Source organism: Mizuhopecten yessoensis, unplaced genomic scaffold (genome assembly GCF_002113885.1).
Source record: "Mizuhopecten yessoensis strain PY_sf001 unplaced genomic scaffold, ASM211388v2 scaffold6169, whole genome shotgun sequence".
NCBI classification, from domain to species: Eukaryota; Metazoa; Mollusca; class Bivalvia; order Pectinida; family Pectinidae; genus Mizuhopecten; species Mizuhopecten yessoensis.
The window spans coordinates 681179-704364 of NW_018406415.1; the positions used below are offsets into that span (position 1 = coordinate 681179).

Here is a 23186-nt window from a genome sequence, read left to right on the forward strand (position 1 = left end):
GATCAAACTCCATATAAAGATAAAGTATGTGGATACCCGGGATTCGACCAAGGACCGTCCGACCTGTAGAAGGACACTCTACCAATTGAACTTCCTAGTCGCCGATGATCGACCCAGTCCAGTTCCGCTACATTCCTCCCCCTTTTTTCTAAGCCTTCGCCCCCAAGACACAACTATTTACAACCCAAGTGTGGTGAATATCCCCTTGCTGAGCTTACTCCCAAGGCTTGAAACAAGGGTTGGCAAGCTCGCCAATTTTTTAACAGGAGAAAGAGAAAATGTAACGGCTAGACCGGGATTCGAACCCGGGACCCTCCGAACTCCAGACGGACGCTCTACCAATTGTGCTTCCTGGTCGACGATGATCGACCCAGTCCTGTACCGCTACACACATATGCTTTTAGACTGCATACCTGACTTGTGTAAAAGAGGGAATTTGTATATTTTCCAATGCCTTGTTTATACTTTCAATTTAACAAAGTGTTTTGATTAATTATGAAAGCAACAAGATAAGATCATATATAATAAATTTAAACATGTAATCTGTTATTAATGTTTCGTAATCCATTCCTTCTCTATTTGGATGGACCCTTTGCTGTCTTCAAAAATGTATTGTCGGTCTCCTTCACATTGCCAATCTCCGACTCTCATATACCTAAATGCGTATCTTCCTCTCTCAGCATCGCATTCTTCGTTATCCTCCATTCTCCTCTTTGACTTTCTTTCCTTCCAAATCGCCTCGGTGTGATACATCTATTTAAGGCATTGTGTCCGTACTACCACAGAATGTTAGCTAGTTTACTGAAAGAATGCCAGATATGTTAGCATAGCATGACAGATAGATTATCTATCGAAATATTCTTTTCATACGTACATATACATGGGTTACTCTTAAACTGAAATGTTAAAGAAAAGATTTAAAGAATTTCAAAGGCGCCTGTCCTAATGGTGTGTTTTTTTTTATTGCTGTCAGAGTTTGACAATCCATTTTGATTTTGGGAGTCCTTGGGTTTCCTCCTGTTTGAAAATTCGGGGTCTTACATAAGTATCTGGGATTCTCATCAGTAATAATATTCAGTATTCATTGCTGTGATTTATTTCATAAAAAATCGGATACTGGATCTTTTTATGTTGTCATTTCAGGGGGTCATGGGGCCACGGATGTTGAGCTTTTAGGGGTCCTGTAATGAAAATTGGGGTATTAGAAGCAGGATCCTGTTCCATGTAAAACCCTGCTGTAGTCATTTCGTAACACTTTGGACATGCTTATTTTTATTCTTTGTATTTCTAGCGATTATTTTACGACATATGATGATTGACCCGTTCTTGCACGATTTATATTGTTTTAGAATACATTTTCTTAATGATAACAGTCAAAATGGCATTGTTTTATTTCTCCAGTTCCATTTATCTCTCCATATTGACCCCGAGTTCACATTTTGGTTTTTTGTTGACGCCGTAGTGTGCCATTTTTTCTTTCTAATTTTCTTCCGTATTTTGTTCCAGTTTCAAATCAAAGCGTTACAGAGATAAACTACGCACTGAAATCAAGGCCCTTGAGACGCTTATTCCAATCGACAGGTCAGCACTACATCGAAAGTTAGACAGTCAGACCATCTTCCGGTTGGTGATATCTTACTTTCGGTTAAAAGTCCTTTTTAAAGGTAAGCTTTACGAAAAATCAATTAATTGTTAAAAAATGTATATAAGGATAATAAATCAATTAGACATTTATCGGTCGACTTTTATATATTACATAGCGTCTTTATTATCTATAAATATCTGTCCGTCCGTCTGTTACAGCTATAGGTCTTCCAGATGAGGTGGAAGACAGGACAGACGGATTAAAGGAAGATGAAGAAAGACATATAGCCGAGAAATATTTTGAAGGCAAAAATATTTCACAGGTATGAATTCTTATCATTTACCTTATATCTACATTCGTTGTGAGTCCACTATATGATTTGTTTATTCTGGCTTATCGAGTTTACCGTCCTATAAAGAGCGAAGTCATTTAAGGGCGTGCTTCCCTTTTTTAACCCGTCTATACTGCTACCAATATAGAGCTGAACGTCGAACAGAGAGCAGCAAGTACCACTTCTAAGTACCAAAGTTTGTCTCGGTCAGGGAACAAAACCCATTGCCTACCTTACTTAGGCAAACGCTCAACACCTAGGCCAAATACGAAGTTTTGCCAAAGGAGGTATTAGGGAATGAAACGAAGTAGAAAGGAGAGAAAATATATAAAAATCATGAATATTGCAATTGATGCAGCAGATTTATTTTGGTCGCTCACGTGTTCAAAGTAGAGATCATAAAAGCAAATCCCCATTTCTGCATGGAAGGTGGGTGGGTGGGTGGGTGGGGTGGGGGTCCATCATTAGTCGCCTCTTACAAATCATGCTCTGGGTAACAGCAGGTGTATTCCGTACTAAATCCGGCCCCCACTTTATGAACCAAACGTCCATATTACTATGACAGAATAGTTATGACTCCATTACATATTTGTCCAGACTATGTTTGGTAGTCCGCTTCAAATACAACGATGCATCAATCCCTCAAGGTAATGTAGACTATCGGAAGGCTGTTCCGTTGATATCGTTTCATTGACAACACAGTAAAAAGCATAGTGATTTTAATTCCATCGCGGATGAATATCTTTAGGGTAAACATACAGATTGAACGGTTTGGTTTAGTTTTCGTAGCGTTGAAATAAGTGCCATGACTTATATATAAGTTTTACGCGGCGCAATACCACGTGATATTATACCCTTTCTTTGTTTTGTCGTTAACGATTTGTTCATAATATCACATGTCTATTAAACCAATCCTCAAATCTCTTAGTACGTGCCCACGTGGTGAAACACTCTCACACATTTTCGCTGGAGTTAACATCCTTAACTTCATCTGTAATAATTCCAGAAACCACCTGTCCTATTTCCGTTTGGTTATTTGTTTGTTTGTTATTATTTTAATTTCATTTTAATTTCACAAAAATATTACCCAGTTTAATAAACAATTTGTGGGGTGATATGACTCTTTTACGTCATAATCTCTTCGGGCTTCACCAGGTGAACAAACTACGTGTCAACCAGCCACCAGGGTAATATGTACCTAAAAAATATTTCTTAAGTAATTTTTAACGATTTACACATAATTGTATACTAACTTCATCACAACAATATTAGGATTCGTGTAGAAATTTCATGTAATAATACCACATGAAATTAAAGACTTTTCCCGCACTTCTAATTTAATTTCGGCATCTAAAATGAAACTCTAGTTATCCGCTTAAAAGGAAACTTAATTGTCTGACACAAAACATGAAATTGACTTTGTATCTTTTCAACAGTAACAGTATTTTATACATAAAAATCAGTTTAATGTTGTCAATATCAAATACGCAATAAATGTTGAAACCTGTCTAATTCGACACCCTGTGGGATCCAACTAATTCCTCTGGTTAGACACAGTGTCAGAATATACAAGTTTGATTTTGTAGTTTTTATAAAAAATGATCACAGATGTATATCGGATATATATAAACTCGCCAAAGTTCTATCATTTCGTATGGCTGCCATCTATAAACTGTGTTGACAATATTATTGTAATCTAAAACATAAAGGGATTTGTATAACTTGTATAACTTGTACCCAATCCCGTTGTTATTTTCAGGTAATAAAATATGTTTAAATAAAAAAATACAATATCGGATAAATATTAGAATATCAGAATAATCAATTGCCAGATTGGACAGGTAATACATATCGAATTTAAATAACTTTAAATAATCACCCACAGTGCATAACCTATCGAACTTGAACATATCACAATTTCATAAGAGTGTCCATTTCTTTTTCTAATTGCCTCACCATTCGGTGGTTCATGAAAAGAAGTTGACCACCCGGTAAAAACCGGTTAAGCACAATAGCTACCTTGTCTGGTTTATTTGCCACTTCAATCGGTTGATGTAAAAGTCGTAAATGTTCCTGTAAAAATCTTAACAAAATTTTCAGAGCGTTTTCTGCCAACATCCGGTTCTCGGTCTCGTAACAAACGAGAGTACAACATGTATTCCCGGTGCCTTGCCACACGGCAATCATATTGTCCATTTCCGGTAGACGTAGAAATCCCTGCTCCATTTCCGGTAAGGTGTCTTCATTACTAAGTCGCTGCATGTCTTGCTCAACCGTCCGGCTACTGACGGCTCGCCGGAACTGGTATTCCGAATGTACCTGCAAAGTGAGGTATACGTGTATTTGTTTGAATATGAAAATATCATCAGGTCCTGATCAGATCATCTTTACTTTTTTTCTTCTAAATTACAGTTAGTTCATTCTCGATCACTAAAGGCACGAGGTTTGTGGTGGGACACCTTTCTCCGATATAATTTTATAAAATCAATTAGGACACCATATATTTTTCTAAGAAACACATGATTCCAATTTCCGATAAAAAATAATAAGAAAAAACATTTGCCGTGAATCATGACATCTCATAGAAAAATGTAGAGAAAAGCAGCACAGATACAACCACACCAGAATGTTCACTGGAATAGGAACCAAATAAATAATGGTTGATTGGAGAAAATGGGATCCTGCAGAGTTTCGACATTCCTTCATTATAAAATACATAAAATGTTCTAAGATTATATTTTTTGTTATAGAAATTTCGACTTTCCACGAAAACCAGCAATGAAATCAAATACGAAAAAGACAAATACATGTACCAATATAAAACAGTGTAAACATAAGCCTTAAAGGGCATGACATTTTATCATATTAAGAAGGTTTTCACCTGTCAGGATTAATTAGAATTTTAGGGTTAAGATCAGCATTTGGGTCTATTTATATTATTTAAGAAGGGCCATGCTGAGTGCGTGTGATAAAATAAATACTACACGGTGTTCAAACAACGGATTGAAAGTAGATCAACACATCTAAGGCCGAGGTTAAAATACAATTTCACAAGCTGATGGATACAATATATAGTGAATGAGGTAAATGGTTTACATATACTGTAATACGGGGTTTCGTGCCGTTTTTTCAGAACACGCTTGTAAGTTACCCCTTCTTGAACCTCTCCAGATAGAAAAGTGGGCGTGGCTTACCTCGGAAGCTACTTCTTGTACTTTCTGTTTACGGAGAAACCTCAAATCACTGTCCGATGATTTCGTTCCTGTTGTGTCTCGTTGTTCAACATCATACACTTGTTGATACAACACACGACACGGCCCCGGTAGCAGAGTATGTATGATAAAGGCGTTCACCATCTTTCTGATAGAACTGTGCGGAGCGGTGGACCCATGTTATATTGTAATATTAGACTAGGTAGTTATACTCAATTCCGGACAAAGATAATACTAAATTTAAATGCGGTACACAATTTTTTCCGGATTATACATAATATATAAGATGTACGTAAGATATACATTTAAAAGAAAATATAAAAATAATAGAAGTATATAAGATTTTGTTTTTAAATGTTCTTCACTCCACCCAGCCCCAGCCCCGGGGTCCATATCTACCCCAACTCACTGATTCACATTAGCATCTCTGTTTTGCCCTTCCCTTCAAATAATCCCGGATCCACTCAAGGGAGGGATTGTTTTACCGGCTTGAGTAGGAGCAGTACCAATTAATACTGAGTGATTCACAATATAAATCATACTTTTGTGAACTTATGTTTTATAGGCCAGACAGGTACAGTAGAAGTGGTTATAGATTTATAGATAATGTAATATAGAAAGTAACCTCGTATAAAGACACGCGGTATTTGGGTTACATGTTAATGTATATATTGAGATACCGAGATAAATGTGGATATGTATAGTCTAGACAGGCAATAGGATCACCTACTGTCTATATACTCATCATTACTATGTATATTACCGGCGCGTCTCAGTTTTTAGGTCAAAACTTAAAAAATTCGTACGTCTTGATAAGACACGAAAAGAATCGAATGTGTATATCTTTATAATATTGACCCACGCCCCATCCCCACCCCATCCACTTCACCAAGTCTAAATAAAAATAAATATTCGATCACTTACTTTGAATAGAAAAACATGTATTTGTTATTTTATTCACAAACATTGAAACTGACCCATTTTCGATGAACAGACGTGATAACAACAATTCATAACAAGTTAAAACTCTCCATGACAACTGTTCTATGGAATAATAACAAAAATAATCAGTCTAACCAACAATCGGTCTTCATAGACAAACTGCTGCTAAAATAAAGTAAACACAAAAAGACCGTTTTATTCAAGGGTTGAAAATTAATTTCCGGAAAAAAAGGTTTCATTTTTACAATATCTATTTGTCACCAACCATAATCTGCTGAATGATGCTCCGATATAATTGGTGTCGGTGTCCAAAACTGACCACGGCGGTCAGTATGTAAAGTTCACGCTATATGCCTTACAGTAAAGAAAAAGAAATGACAGCTGCTAATGGGGGCAGAAAACGAAAATCGTTCCCATGATAATACAATTATATTGATTGTGTCGTTAATACCTCAACAGTAACTGAGTGATTGAAGGTATACTCCGAATAAAAAAAAAGCTAGATATAAAAATATTGAACATAGTCTTAGAGTATGTACTGTATGTAATTCAAATGATGTTCAAGATGAGTTTCATTTTATGTTGAAATGTCCATGTTATTCTGATTTGCGTGTTAATATTTTGAAAAATTACTACTGTATATGGGGAAACTTTCGCCCCAGTTTGATTTTCGCCTTTTCGCCCTCCGCAATGTGGGCGAATTTATCATTACAGCGAACAGTAGTAAGCTATATAATAAATATAATAATCAAATGTAAAGGGCGAAATTAACATTGGGCGAAAATAAATTTAATCAGCGTAGAGCGAAATTTTTACTTGTCGAAAGTTTCCCGATAACAAAAAGCCAACTTTGTTTAAAATGATAGAATTATTTAATGCTCATAACTCAAAATGACTAGTCAAATTGGCAAAATATATAAAAGCGGCAAAATGCAAGAAGAAACTATTTAACTTAATTGGTTACACTTTCCGTGCTGTTTGTACAGTGTTGGTGTGGTATTGTGATGTATTGCATGTAAATGTTGTAAACATCTTTTACTTGCCAACCGATGGACTTGAACTTGAACAATAAGGTGATTGACGCCATATTCCTGTCCTTCCGTCAGTACTCCATATGTCTATCTCTGGGGATGGGGTTATTTTATCGAGTGTTAATTAAATCACATAATATAATTGCTTATCAGTACATGTCATTACTAGACTGGCCACCAGCCCCTAAGTTTTTATGAAGAATTTCTCGACTGCATTTTACTACTAGCTTATCTCCCCCTAGTTTAGAACTCTAGAATCAGACATCCAGGTGATCAAAATTATCAGAGTTATTATTTTTCTTAATAATTCAATATTCTAGAGACGGGGGACAGTCTAAGTCAATACGTAGAAACACGAATTGATGCTGGGGTCCGCGTGATAAAGCCCGACTGTAACATATAACACTCTTACTCTTTGGTGTGCGACGTTGAGCTGGAGTTCCCATATTGAATATTTCGTATCTAAAATGTCGTATTCATTTATTTAATAATGACCGCATTTCTCATTGCAAAATCCCACTAAATTTCGTTAACGAGGTGGAATGAAAAATAGCATCTTAATCAGATTGGTTAGACTGGCTCCAGTCTATAGAATATTGAATTATTTAGGAAAAAAAAAACCTCTAATAATTTTGATCACTTGGATGTCTGAAGCCTAAGTTCTAAACTAGAAGGAGATAAGCTAGTAGTAAAATGCAGTTGAGAAATTCTTCATAAAAAATTAGCCTGGCTTGTAGCGCGTGCTACACAAGACAGTTGAAGGGAAGTAACTCTCGGTTCGTTTGCGCCCTATCGCCTTGAAATATACAGCCAAGTGATGTAAAGTACCCATATCACCTGTTTACCAACGTTACCTAACATATCACGACTATGGTTCATCGTTTCCTTGAAGTGGATAGATAAGAATATACAAGTGAACTGTATTAGGACATAAACTGTATAATTAAGAAATGTTGAAATGTTGTAATCAATCGTCAACCTATTCATAAATATGATTTTGATTTTGAATTTGACCCTATGCTTTATGTTAAGCAGAAATCAACCAGCTTTTCAATCTTTGAATAGTATGTTTTATATGTTTCCAATCGAGCACCAACCAACTGATGTTTGATCTAGAATGAAAACACAAATTGTATTATTGTATTAATTTTGGCCATCCAATGCGAAAGTTTTAAAATAAATGTAAAGTCCCAAACGAAACAAATTGTTTTAGACAGACTTTTCTTACGCTTTGTGTTATGTATTTAAATTATAGTCTAATGGACAGCCACAGCATGGTCCATATATATACGACTCCCTGAGAGTATGAATTTCAATCTCGGCGATTAAGATCGAGGAGGAATACCGATAGTGCTATATCCGTAGGCACGTTGTAAACTGTATACGTGGTAGAGCGAATGGCAAGCCAACTTAACATGTAATACTAACAGAGGGCTCACAAAAGTACCAGCTATATCTTCAAATGTAACAGTGATGTATATTAAAGAAATAAACGTATCTTTGATTCTAATAAAGATATCATAAAATGAAATACAGATATTCTGAATTGTAATAGAGACCTCCTTAATTGTAATTGTGACATTTCTGAAAATAAAGTCTTCGTTAATTCGAATAGAGATGTCTTTAAATGAATTAAAGATATCTCATGTAATCGATATATCTTTCAATATCATAGAGATATCTAATATAACTAGGAACAAATGTGATATCTTTATTGGGTGTTTTTTTGTATTTGTTTTATTTTTCAGAATTTTAATAAATCTTTATTGTTTATATCTATTATAGAGATATCTTTATAAGTTAATGAGATATCCCTTGAATAAATAGAGATTCCTTTATGAGTTGATGATGCATCCCCTAAATCAATAGAGGTATATTTATTATTGCCTGAGAAATTTGCTAAATTTATAAAGATTTCTAGATGAATTAATGAGATATCTCCTAGGGTTAAAAGCTATATCTTAATGAGTGATTTAATGAAATATAGTTATAAATTAATAAAAAAATATGTATTAGTTAACAAGATATCCCCTAAATTAATAGAGATATCTTTATTAGTTAATTATATATTCCTTAGAATTAATATAGATATCTGTATAAGTTAATGAGATATCCCCTAAATTAAAAGGTAGTAAGATATCCCATAGAACTAATATAGTTATCTGTATAAGTTCATGAGATATCCCCTAAATTAAAAGGTAGTTAGATATCCCCTAAAATTAATATAGTTATCTTTATTAGTTAATGAGAAATCGCCTAAATTAATAGAGATATCTTTATTCGTTAATACCATATCATCTTATTAAATAGAGATTAGCTTTATTAATAAATTAGATTTCATCTAGAATTAATACAGTTGTCTGTATAAACTAATGAGATATCCCCTAAATCAATAGAGATATCTTTATTAGTTTATGACGTATCTCCTTAATGAATAGAAAAATCTCTTTTAGGCATTAAATGTTAAGTTGGCTTGCCATAAGACCGAGCATAAGGAAACTTTAGAGATCTTTAAATGAGTCCAAATTAAGTGGAATACTTATAAGATAACGATATGAAGATGAGCTCTGCTTAATGAAATTGGATTTTTATTTTTACAGATTCTTGACGGATTTCTGCTTGTTGTTTCCACTGACGGTACCATACTGTACGCCTCTGATAACGTGCTGCAGTATCTCGGCTTCAATCAAGTACGTGCATGATATTCACTTTGGTAATTTCATATCAGATAATCACTTTTGATTTTTTTTTATTAATTTAATATTTCGTCGTTTAAGAGACCGAAAAGTGTTTTTTTTTCTTAAAATACGAAATAAATACGTCCAAATTTAATGCGGAAATTTAACATTTTTTCCCGCATGTCAATAAAATCTCGGATATGTTTCAAAAAGGAGAATTCTTCCTCTTTGATTATGAATAATGTAAAAAAAATCCATAACCACCACATCTAGACGAAAGTGTTTTTCCCATTTGCTTTTAAAAAGTCCTTTCACAAAATATATAAATATCCGCTTAAAGGTGATTTTTCTATATAATATAACCATTTTTTTTAGAGATTGAACTTGTCCCTCTAATAAATAGCAGACTCATTAGACAAGGATAGTGCAGAAGAGAAAAACATCTCACGGGTTACGTTAAAATGCGTACGTTTACCTTAAATCTATATCCGACCAATTACTGTTACGGCATTCTCTATAATCCAATATAATACTGTTATGCCATTGATGCAGCAGATTAATTTGGTCGCTGCCTTGTCCCATTTCTTGGGAAAACTACCAGATAATACTTGTATATTCCGACATTTCCTTTAAATCTGACTAATGTTTTGTGCCCCATTGAGTGTCTGATTAGACAGGTTTTATTAAAGTGCCATCAGCGAGTTTTAAAACGATTAAATCCGTTTCTAAAACTACATCGCTACAAATAATCTCAGCGACACTTGTTCACTTTCTCTTTCATGTGTATCAGAAAGTACTCGCTGATAGGACTGTGATCAAAGGGTTCCGTACCGTTACGTTATCGACAACTGTCAGTCGAGTATCACCAATTTTACCGGAACCCTGCATTATTCAGACACCTGTATAAACCTAATATTGTACTTGTATACATTTCTATTTAACCTTAAGAATCTCCTACCAACATTTAGAACCTGGCCATACGGACAGAAAATGACCTCTCACTGGGACAAATGCAAAAACATTTCGTTTGTCGTTGACTCGGCAGAGGGACCTGGTAATTTGTTATAGTATAGCTATATTTGGACCTAAATTGGTATGTTTAGAGCGATATCACACCGTTTTTATACCGTAATGGTATATACGTAAACGTACACTCATTGGTGCTGTCATTTTGACAGAATGCATATCTAAACCCCTATAACAGTGTAAAGACCTCTGTCCAAATATATGTATACTGTAACCGATTCTCAGGTCCCTGTGCAACTGAGTGCCCGAGATGAGCTGGGACCTTCTAGAGTGCCTTTAACATAACTGCCTAGATTGTCACAAACTGACAAGAGTAATTGCGTCTGATGAAATTAAACCGGACCGACTTGAGATGTATTCTGACTGGCAAGATTAACTCAGGTTCCCGAGATTTTCTCGGACTTCGGTAAACTGGGCTTTAATAGAAAAAGGAATGTAAATTGACAGAACTCCGATGTCAATTACATAATTCTAAACGTAACAAAAAAAGAACCGTTTGTTGGCATACTGTGCTGGATCGAATATTAGACAATCTTCCCGAAAATATCAAGTTTCTGAAATGTACATTTACAACTAAACAAGCATCTTCGAAATCCAAGAGTTCCGCTTTTGACATAAAACATATTCTCTGCACTATATAGTACAAGTTGTAACGCGCAGGCAGATGCAACGTTGCTTTACTAGTAAGGGGGCCCAGCAGGGTTATATTGCATAGATGGAAAAAGATATCTTGTCATTAAGGTAGAATTTCCCTTCATATTCCTTGGATGTTATACTACCCCCTCCTCCCGAACAATCTCGCTCTGAGACTTTGCCTGATGAATCACGTGGGTCATCCACTGTGTACCTACGTGTATGCACCTTCGCTACCTCCCTACCCACCGTGAAATGGTCTTACATGATTCCACAGAATCCCACCGCTGCCACCAAATGTAACGTGCGGGCGGTCACCAATACAGCCACTGATCACGCTCGATGTTTCTGAACTAGTGAGCGGTCACACGGTTATGCTGTATCGCTGGAAAACCTAGCTTATCAGTAGCGTAGTACTTTTACCCCATATTTTTTTGGTTGTTACAATATATCTTATGATATCGAGAACGTTACCCTCGGATTCCGAAGATGCAAAAAAGCAACTGACGTCATCATTTACAAAATATCAATGGTAATTTTACATTTTTTTCCCTATAAAGCCCGGTCAACAATGCTCCAACTGCCGATCTTCCTTTAGATGTATGTAATCACATCTTGTATAAAAATTCAATGTACTTCAATTTGTCTAAATATTCGTTACAATGTTCAACCACATATGTTGGAAATCTAAAAATATGTTCCAGGAATGATGTTACCTCATCGTACTCTTACAATATTTTAAAATTTGAATTTTAATAGAAAATAAAAGAAGAAAATTAACGAAAGACGAGAATTTTATTAAAATGATTTTAAAATCGAACGAATTTCGGTACTAATGACAATTAGCATTTGTATCTGTTAATTGCTATAATTTCTTCCTTTTCTAGTTTTCCAGAACTATCAAACCATGAAACTTAATTTATCGATTTTCCTCTCGGTTTGAAAGTGAGCAGGGAAGCTTTAAAACTAACAAATATAAAAATGGTTTTCTCTCTCCTCTCACTGATATATCCCCACCTCTGGCTAGTAAATTCTCTTAGCTACACATTTCCTTGGGGGTGATCTAGTTGTAGGTACCGTTGTTCATTGTCTTGTCGGATCGTTTGACATATAACAGATATCAAAATATAAGTCAATCTGACACTAGGCTACGGTTCCTGCAGCTACGACCGATCACCAAGTCTTTTAAAGTTCTATAACAAATACATGTACATCAATGTTGGTATCTTGTAACTTGGTCCGTCTCTTTGCTCCTTAAATTACTAAAAAAAAATCTTCTTTTCTTCAAGGTCGACCTTCTTCACAGATGCATCTACGGAGTTGTACATCCAGACGATCACTTAGATCTGAAATTAGTTTTTGAACAGCCGCCACTCCCTGGGGTAAGATGATACTATTTACATAACCCACTACCTCTTTCTGTTCTTATCTACGGAGATCTATACGGGTCAGCGATAAAAAGATATGTCGTACTAACGGATCACTAGCTACTAGCATGCCGTTATAAGATACAAGATGAGGAGTCGTTGTAAAATTTGACCTTCTCGATGCTGGTTTTTCACTTTATCTTTGTTTTATGATTCTAAAACGTGCTGAATTTATAAAAAATGGGTGACTATGAACACCTTTGAAAATTTCTTGTGGGTTTGAAATTGAATTTCAAAATATAAATTTTGGATGGGCAGGGAAAGAGAAAAGGGTTCTTAATAAATCATATGTATTGAAGTTTGTTTTTAATTTTTCAATATTATGTATATTGCATTTAATTCTAAATTAAACATTTTGTTATTATGGTGTCAGTATCCTCACACAAGTGCGTGAACTGACTGACAAAGCGGACGAGATGTGTATCATTGCGCGGAATTCCTGTTGTCATATACACTACATGTACTTTCAAAGCAAATAAAATCTTATTAAAAAGCGATCGTGTTTTTGACGGTCTTATATATATGTATATTCTTTTTATGGTGTGATATCCCTTTCATAGGCTTCCAGGTCGTCTGCTGCACAGGTGTGGGTTCTAGCGATTCATGATGATTAACCATATTTATTCTTTCATCGTCTCCGGTATAGTTGTGGAAAGGTCTATGACCAGTTTAATACACGCATGTTTGTCGCTGCAAACACGTGAGCGTGAACAAAACAGTCTCAAAATGATTCGAGGGACGTTGTAAGCACTTAACTACGGTGACTGGTTATGCCTCGAATTTAAAAGGGTAGCGCTCACTTACGATCCCTGTACCCCTGAGTATGTCATGAAACCGAAGGCACGTGATTAGCTATTTGATTGGTTTCATGAAAAAAAGACCTCACCAATTATTAGGCTTGTAAATGTCCTTTGAAGAAACCAGGGGAGTGTCACCCGACTTCAATGCAGACCAGTTTTACTGTTATGCTGTCACGCGATTATTTAATGAACTAAAGGGTAAAACTGGTCTACTTGCATCAACGTGAGGATTTGAGAGGACGACGGCAGGAGAGTGTTGTTCTGATGCCACTGTAGTCTGGCGTTTGCGCCGCTCTGTTCTCGCATAAGATCGTTTGTTTATATTTTAAGATTTGTATGTAATAATGCTTTTATTTGACGTTTAAGTTGTCAAAATATTCGTTTTGTTGAGAATTTGGTAAGGCTATGAATGAGTTCATATTGTATTTTCATCTGAAAAATGACCCAACTAATATTCATTTTAAAATGAAAACTTTTAAAGCTTTATAAAGAAAGAAATGCTTAATTAAACGATCATATATTTATAAACTTTGCATTGGAAAACGTGATACTAGTAATTATTCTGAAATGCCAATCCATAATCTATAGTAAATCATTCGTTCACATGGTGGGAAAACCTGCGCATGCGCGTCGATGTTTGTCCCCAATAGCTGCATAATGTGGCACTAGCCAGTTACCAAGCCTTTTTATAACTGATTGTATACACGCTAAATAACTACAGAGAAACTAATTATTTTTAGTCACGTTCCGTGTCTCATATTTTTTTACTGTTGTCTAAATGCCAAATACCTATGTTGTTTATGCTTGTCTGGAGTTTATAAGCGTCATCGCAACAAAAGATAGATTATAAATATAGCGAATTGGGGACACGACATTGTGGTAAAGGAAAATGTCATGATTTTCCAGCCACACGTTCATTCTTCTGTTCATGACCTATTTGATTTCAGGATTCAAGATGTCGGCAGGAAAGGGGAGACAATCAAGAAACGGCCAGGCCGGCATCGTTTATTTGCAGGATGAAGTGTTTTAATGGAACAACCGCAGGCTACCTGGTCAGTCATTTTATAACTATATGCTTTATATAATTTTTTTTTAGGTCAATTAATTGCATATTGTCACCAGCAATTGTTATTGTTTGTATAAAAGTTCTTACTTTTATGAAAATGTCGATGGAATGATAAATACTTTTGGTATAACATTCCAGATGTCCTATTGGAAATTACTAAGACGTTTAAAGAAATCATTCAATAAATCTAGGCGATTCCTGCTCTTTTAGAGTCTAATAAAAGTAACGCTGTATATGTTGATAGTAAATAATATAATTAACAGTTATTTCTGCTTCATATCTGACTTAAATGACGAGGACATCAATTCCCTAATGTAGAATCCTCAAATATCAAAATTGTGAATAAACTACTGATGTGCTTCAAATAATAAAGCCAGATGAAGCTCTGGGTATAGATGGTATAAGTCAACACATGCATAAGAATACTTCAAAGACGTCATTTTGTTTTTTAAAAAATTCGTTCATTTACTCAAAGCAATCCTACTTTTTACCTCAAAACTCAACTGTTCACCAATGGATATAACTATCTCGTAATATTTGTCTCAATATGGGATAAAAAGATACACACTTGTATATTTTTTTGTGAGTTTTCTAAAGAATTCTACAGTTTAAGCCTTCAACAACAACAAAACTTCAAGAAATTTGTTTCCATTGCTTAGTGAGTTTTTATTAACAGTATAAATATGTTTCTTACTAAAACAACAATTAGTTTTATGGACTGTGTTTAACTACCTTCCAGAAAATACACTGCGTTGGAAAAGTTGACAATTTTCCTGAACTGTCCTCTAAGTCAGCAGGGAGTTTCCCTCAGGTCATCCGACTCTACTGCCAGCCATTTATGCTAACCGGAAATGACATAAATGACGATGCCAAGCAGAATGTATTTTGGAGTAAACATGATATGGACCTGAAAATAAACGAACTTGATAAAAAGTGAGTGATACTTACAACGACTAGTACTATAGAGCTGATTTAAGTACGAAAAATACAATAACATTTTTTTGACGAATAAACTGTAAAAGTAGTTAGAATTTTCTAATAGTGGTGTTTGCAACTCCGCTGTTGATAATCTATTGCAAAACAAAGCATTCGTCCGGGTATTCAGAGTTTTTCAGACTGTATAAAAACGTCTTGTGTCTAAATATCAATTCAGTTCTTGTGTTCCAAGCAAATGATTGAGTAACATTAATGATGTTTGTTTATTTAAAAAAAAATATCGTTTAATATGTATTTGTATCAGCATCTTTTGAAACATTTTGTTATTGTATGGTTACTTATGATTGGATAGCTTATCAAATTCTTTGGAATATTGCTTAGGAAAAATGTATTTAAATTTGGGAGAAAAAAATGGTGCTCAATTGAAATTAAGTTTATTCTTTGTGTTTCAGAGCGGCAGCCCTGACCGGATATGACGTCGACGAATTAGATGGTCGTTCCGTTTATGATTTTGTTCATCCAGAAGACGTCGCTGCATTCGCGTCATGTCACAAATCTCGTGAGTATAAAAGGATGGCGAGAACTATGGTAGTGAGAGAAGTTGTAGTGTACAATATAAACAGATATATTGAAAGATGTGTCCTTATTAGAACTTTTTATTGACAAACTTTAAATTATTTTTTGAATGAAGTATTATCTTCTGCGCTCTCAAGGACAACAACGTTTATAAGCGATACGGATTTCGTAAAGATTCGAAATCCAAGGGTGGTACGATAAACATATGATTTCTTCACTTGTGGTACTTGTACTGACAAAATTATGGGCAATGGTAATAGGTATTACCTCTAATTCTGGTGTAGCTCCGCTGTGATATTCAAAGTATCAGCCTAGCGATTGTCAGCTTTTATGTCTAAAACCAAACAAATGGCTAACCGGGAACCTTTAATTTTATCACTATGTATTCCAAGCGTGTAAAGCAGGTAGATGACATTGGTATATTGAGAATAAAACCCTTAGATTTCGAAGATGAGATTTGCTCAAGACAGTTGTTTTGGTTGAGAACACAACGGTACAACATTAAAAAACGAACAATGAAGGTGATGCATATTTTCGATTACTACAGCTCCTAAATGTATAAATGATTGCCACTTCTACTACAGTCAGTGACTCACTGCAATGTCGAGAAAATGATAGGCCTACTGCACCTTTGCTTCTTCTTTCAGAGGGATTTTGATTTTCTTGATATTTGCATTCTGCTTCGGGGATTTCGAATCTATTAAGGGGATTTTGAAAGTATTGCAATACTGTACTCAGGGCTTGTGCTGAATCCTACGTAGTGCTGACCACCATAGGTGTACGACAGGGTTCACTATTTTATCAAACAACTATCATAACTACAATATCATTTGATAGTATACAACATTGTTTTGATAGTTATTTTGATATAACAATGAACCTTGTTGTACACCTTGTTGTGCACCTATGTTGAGCGGTTCTAAGTAGGTTATAGAGCAGACCCCGGGGACGTTTTGAAATTATATAAATATATATATCAAGGGTAGTATTTAAGGGTGCTACAAATATAATCATCCAGTATTGATGAAATTGGTTTGTGGGCAAAATTTTATTGTTCCTGTATTTGGTACTCCGATCAAGTCGACCATGACAGTAATGCCACTAAAGTGTGACCACCGTTACCGACAACATCAAAAAATCATCTCTATTAGCATATATAGCTTGGAAAGAGGTTTGTTTGTGCTAAATAGGGAAACAACAGAACGAATCAATATGACTGGGGAAGAAATGAAGAATTAATTTCCTTCGTAATATTATTAGTCTTCGAACATGCAATTATATGCAATTTATCTGACGTATGTTGACATCACTGTATGGTCAACTTTTCTCTTGTGACATTTTTACGATAAGAGGCTGTGTTTTTCATAAATGTAATTTTTATGAGATTAGCTTGTGATTTATGGGACAACTGAGCGTGCACAGTCAAACGGGATATGGGTTGTTAAATATTCTGCAGAAAACTTATTGAGAAATCGCCATAAAGCAGAACCACATGGAGTATTGAGTTTATAGTCATTTTAAAAATCAGCGTGTCGACTTCAGGAGGGGTTAACTATTGGTTTAGAATAATAACACTTAACTTACAATATTAAACACAGGGGAAAACACTACGAGCGAGCCGAAATGGCCATATTAGTTTGGTTTATGTTAGTTTATTTTCCGATACAGGACATACAGATTCTGTTAACTTTGTCCTTGTATTTTAACTGTGTTGTTAACTTTGTCCTTGTATATTTACGGTGTTGTTAACTTTGTCCTTGTATATTGACGGTGTTGTTTACTTTGTCATTGTATATTAACGGTGTTGTTAACTTTGTCCTTGTATATCAACGGTGTTGTTAACTTTGTCCTTGTATATTGACATTGTTGTTAACTTTGTCATTGTATATTAACGGTGTTGTTAACTTTGTCCTTGTATATTGACAGTGTTGTTAACTTTGTCCTTGTATATTAACGGTGTTGTTAACTTTGTCCTTGTATATTGACAGTGTTGTTAACTTTGTCCTTGTATATTAACGGTGTTGTTAACTTTGTCCTTGTATATTGACAGTGTTGTTAACTTTGTCCTTGTATATTAACGGTGTTGTTAACTTTGTCCTTGTATATTGACAGTGTTGTTAACTTTGTCCTTGTATATTAACGGTGTTGTTAACTTTGTCCTTGTATATTGACAGTGTTGTTAACTTTGTCCTTGTATATTAACGGTGTTGTTAACTTTGTCCTTGTATATTGACAGTGTTGTTAACTTTGTCCTTGTATATTAACGGTGTTGTTAACTTTGTCCTTGTATATTGACAGTGTTGTTAACTTTGTCCTTGTATATTAACGGTGTTGTTAACTTTGTCCTTGTATATTGACAGTGTTGTTAACTTTGTCCTTGTATATTAACGGTGTTGTTAACTTTGTCCTTGTATATTGACAGTGTTGTTAACTTTGTCCTTGTATATTAACGGTGTTGTTAACTTTGTCCTTGTATATTGACAGTGTTGTTAACTTTGTCCTTGTATATTAACGGTGTTGTTAACTTTGTCCTTGTATATTGACAGTGTTGTTAACTTTGTCCTTGTATATTAACGGTGTTGTTAACTTTGTCCTTGTATATTGACAGTGTTGTTAACTTTGTCCTTGTATATTAACGGTGTTGTTAACTTTGTCCTTGTATATTGACAGTGTTGTTAACTTTGTCCTTGTATATTAACGGTGTTGTTAACTTTGTCCTTGTATATTGACATTGTTGTTAACATTGTCCTTGTATATTAACGGTGTTGTTAACTTTGTCCTTGTATATTGACAGTGTTGTTAACTTTGTCCTTGTATATTAACGGTGTTGTTAACTTTGTCCTTGTATATTGACAGTGTCTGGTATGTTGACGTTGCGGTTTATTTGTCTTTGTATGTTGACGGTATGGTATACGTTGTCCTCTTATGTTGACGTTGCGGTTTATTCTGTTTTTGTATTTTGACAGTATTGTATACCTTATCCTGGTGTGTTGACGTTCTGATGTATTTATGTGTTGAGGGTGTTGTGTTCTTAATCCTTGTATATTGACAGTGTTGTTTACTTTGTCCTCGTATATTAACGGTGTTGTGTACTTTGTCCTTGTATATTAACGGTGTTGTTAACTTTGTCCTTGTATATTAACGGTGGTGTTAACTTTGTCCTTGTATATTAACAGTGTGGTTAATTTTGTCTTTTTATATTAACGATGTTATATTCTTTACCTTGTATGTGACGTTGTGGTATACTTTGTCCTGGTATGTTGACGTTACGGTTACTTTGTCTTTGTATGTTGACGGTATGGTATACTTTGTCCTTGTATGTTGACGTTACAGTATATTTTGTTTTTGTATATTGACGGTGTGATTAACTATGTTACTGTATGTTGATATTGTGGTAAACTTTGTCCTTTTTTGTTGACGGTATGTTAAACTTTGTTCTGGTACGTTTACGTTGTGATATAATTAGTCCTGGTACGTTGACATTCTGGTATACTTTGTCTTATGTGTTGAGGGTGAGGCGTTCTTAGTCCTTGTATATTGACGTTACGGTAGATTTTGTCTTTGTATGTTGCCGGTGTGGTATACTTTGTCCTTGTATGTTGACAATGTGGCATGCTTTGTCCTTGTATGTTGACGGTGTCGTATACTTTATCCTTGGTTGTTGCCGGTGTGGTATGCTTTGTCCTTGTATGTTGACGGTGTTGTATGCTTTGTCCTTGTATGTTGACGGTGTTGTATGCTTTGTCCTTGTTTGTCGCCGGTGTGGTATGCTTTGTCCTTGTATGTTGACGGTGTTGTATGCTTTGTCCTTGTTTGTTGCCGGTGTGGTATACTTTGTCCTTGTTTGTTGCCGGTGTGGTATGCTTTGTCCTTGTATGTTGACGGTGTCGTATACTTTATCCTTGGTTGTCGCCGGTGTGGTATGCTTTGTCCTTGTATGTTGACGGTGTTGTATGCTTTGTCCTTGTTTGTTGCCGGTGTGGTATACTTTGTCCTTGTTTGTTGCCGGTGTGGTATGCTTTGTCCTTGTATGTTGACGGTGTCGTATACTTTATCCTTGTTTGTCGCCGGTGTGGTATGCTTTGTCCTTGTATGTTGACGGTGTGGTATGCTTTGTCCTTGTTTGTTGCCGGTGTGGTATACTTTGTCCTTGTTTGTTGCCGGTGTGGTATGCTTTGTCCTTGTTTGTTGCCGGTGTGATATACTTTGTCCTTGTTTGTTGCCGGTGTGGTATACTTTGTCCTTGTTTGTTGCCGGTGTGGTATGCTTTGTCTTTGTTTGTTGCCGGTGTGATATACTTTGTCCTTGTTTGTTGCCGGTGTGATATACTTTGTTCTTGTATGTTGACGGTGTTGTATACTTGTCTCTGTGTGTTGATGATGTGCTATACTTTGTCTTTGTATGCTGACGGCTCGGTAAACTTTGTCCTAGTGCGTTGGCGTAGACTGGCTACCGACCCGTAAATTTGAATAAAGGAGGGTCTAGCTGCAAACAGCTTTTAGATTATTTCCGCCTTGTTAGTCATACGAGAGATCCAAATGATGAAAGTCTATTTGTTTCTTAATAAATTTAAGATGGCTTGTCTAGTGCGCTGTGGAATATTTTTTTCTTCACTTTTTTTGTTTAATTACAATGAATGTTTCCAAACAATACAAGAATAAACTGTTTGTCAGTTACATTGAGTTATCAATATGTTTGTCATGTGTAAAGATAAGTAAATATATTGGTATGTGCTTACTGAACTCAGTCGAAATTGAATGTAGGATTGGTTTACGACTGTCGTTATGTCATATCGTGTCATTCAAGGATATTGTATTTTTTTTCTTACATCTTTCTGTATGAGGCAATACCCTGATGTAGTGTGAAGATAATAAAACTGACAAATATTTACCGAGCCTAGTCAATACTGACACTTTTACGACACTGCAATTCGATGGCTCCCAGAGTACCCTCCATTTCAAGCTTTTTCAAATTATGGGAAAACGAAACTCGCGATCATTTCGGTATAAGTTATTATCGTCAAAAGAAACTGAAAGCATTTACACTGGTAGGCTGTCGACTTGTCAGTCACCCTATGATAAAATGACTCCCCTCTCTGCTCTCTACTTGAATTGTAAGAAAGAAAATGATACATTAGAAAAATTCTAATGTAACATTTTCTGTCTTACAATATAAGTATAATTCACTAAAAATATTTCGCCAACTCTCTTTATAATGCCATGCTTTCTCTGGTCAAATGATGGCATGATAACGACGGTTCATTATATATTTAAATGTATATAAATATTGGTATGTATTTACTCAAAAAGGTGACATAAATCATGATATTTTTGGGTCGTTAAAATATGGCGCATTGGAGCTAAACCTGAAGGCTTTGCGTTTTGCTATTGTCATGTTTTGCATTTATGCTCTCCATGTTTTAAATCTTAAGTGTTACGTGTTTGTGTTATTCATGTCATTATTGACAAAATAGCTAAAATTTGAATAGTAAAGTCTATGGATTTGCATGCAGATATTTTCAAAAGTATACATATAAATGTATATAAAAATCCTCAATTTAATCAATGCATTCTTTATTGGAAAATCGAAGACAATCCTTAGGGTAAATGTGAAAAGGGTGCCAGACATTTTTCATTATCTTCGTATTAAAGGCCAATCATTTACGATGTAACAGTTCCAAAGAAATGACATTTTAGAAGAAGAAAATCGTCTAATACAGGAAAACGCGTTTAGATTCAATCAAAGGTACCTTGGCAGTTAATCACTGTATTATTATCATGTTATTTATTTGCCTTAAGATAGACAAATACAGCATAAGCACCAACGAAATTAGAAGAAAATCCACAATACTCTTACGGCTAATGGGTTTGCCAGATACGTGTATATACTATTATTTAACATTCCCTACAGCAGTCATCGATAGTTTTATTTGACATTAGAATGATCCATCATTCAATGTCTTATTTGGATGAGGAAATAATGAGAAGTTTGAGAACAAATTACTCCAACGGACTGTTACCAAAGCATACCTGTTTGGGTATACTCCAATTAATATTGAATTGATATTATCCATTTGATTTATGGATAATTAAACTGATAAATCAGCAGCCTTTGCGCGAATAATCCAACAGATCTACACAGTTAATGCTCCAAACCTTAAAGAAGACGTAATTAAACAGACACAGACGAATAACAATTCAATTTAGTGGTTTACTGGCTCTTTCTCAGAAGATTGATAATTGAACTGCCACAAATGCATGTTTGGGTTCTGATATAGGTGTTATAGTTTTGGTTGCAGTTTGAGTAATTCATATACATATTTATTATGATACATGTAAAGAAATTGCCTTTGTTAGTAAACTTCCATACTTGTTCTCTGCATGCGTTATATAAGTCAACATTTCCTTACTTAAAAAATAAATAAAAAAAGATTATGTTGAAAACATGTAAGCTGTACCCATTTTCACTGACCAGACTGGACTTGCTAAAAAACACCAAGGGTTCACTGTATTTTTTTGTTTGCATAAAAAGACAAATGTGCGTTTTCGTAGAAACTCGCTATACCTACACCTGTTTAGAAGTTTAAAGTATATTAAAATGTAAAAATGACCATATCACATGCTGCACATTCTGTTACCAGTTCATTGTTCAATAGCTGCCCTTTCTGAACAGTGCATCCATTATCATTCAAAATAATGTCGACTTTCTATTTTGTAAAATTAAAGAGTGATCACATCTTTGCGAGCCTTGAGCTGTTCGTTCTCTAGCAGAATGGATACATTTTTATCGTTTCTCCTTTACCTGTACATATAAGCTTGCTCGAAGTTTAAATTATATTTAATGTATTCAGTATATTACGTTTATTTGGTGCAGGTTTTAAATCTGCTTTGTTTGCCTCAAGTGATATGCCACTCGTTGCCCTTATTATTGAGATGTGGTATAT

General features: G+C 35.0%; 2 protein-coding genes across 2 annotated transcripts in view; one reads left to right on the forward strand and one right to left on the reverse strand.

Moving 5' to 3' along the window:
* Positions 1–2371: 2371 nt before the first annotated feature.
* On the reverse strand, positions 2372–5333 carry LOC110451770 (AP-5 complex subunit sigma-1-like). Its single transcript, XM_021499940.1, has 2 exons — positions 5111–5333; positions 2372–4235 (listed from the first exon to the last, which is right to left on the reverse strand). Exons 1-2 carry the CDS (start codon positions 5270–5272, stop codon positions 3828–3830), a joined length of 570 nt encoding a protein of 189 aa, XP_021355615.1. The 5' UTR covers positions 5273–5333; the 3' UTR covers positions 2372–3827.
* Positions 5334–8718: 3385 nt separating this feature from the next.
* The window catches only part of LOC110451746 (aryl hydrocarbon receptor-like), a 28512-nt gene continuing 14044 nt past the window's right edge, over positions 8719–23186 (forward strand). The window contains exons 1-6 of the mRNA XM_021499915.1: positions 8719–8748; positions 9702–9791; positions 12728–12820; positions 14613–14717; positions 15471–15664; positions 16120–16226. Coding sequence (XP_021355590.1) covers positions 8719–8748; positions 9702–9791; positions 12728–12820; positions 14613–14717; positions 15471–15664; positions 16120–16226 — 619 coding nt within the window. The remainder of the gene's footprint in view (positions 8749–9701; positions 9792–12727; positions 12821–14612; positions 14718–15470; positions 15665–16119; positions 16227–23186) is intronic.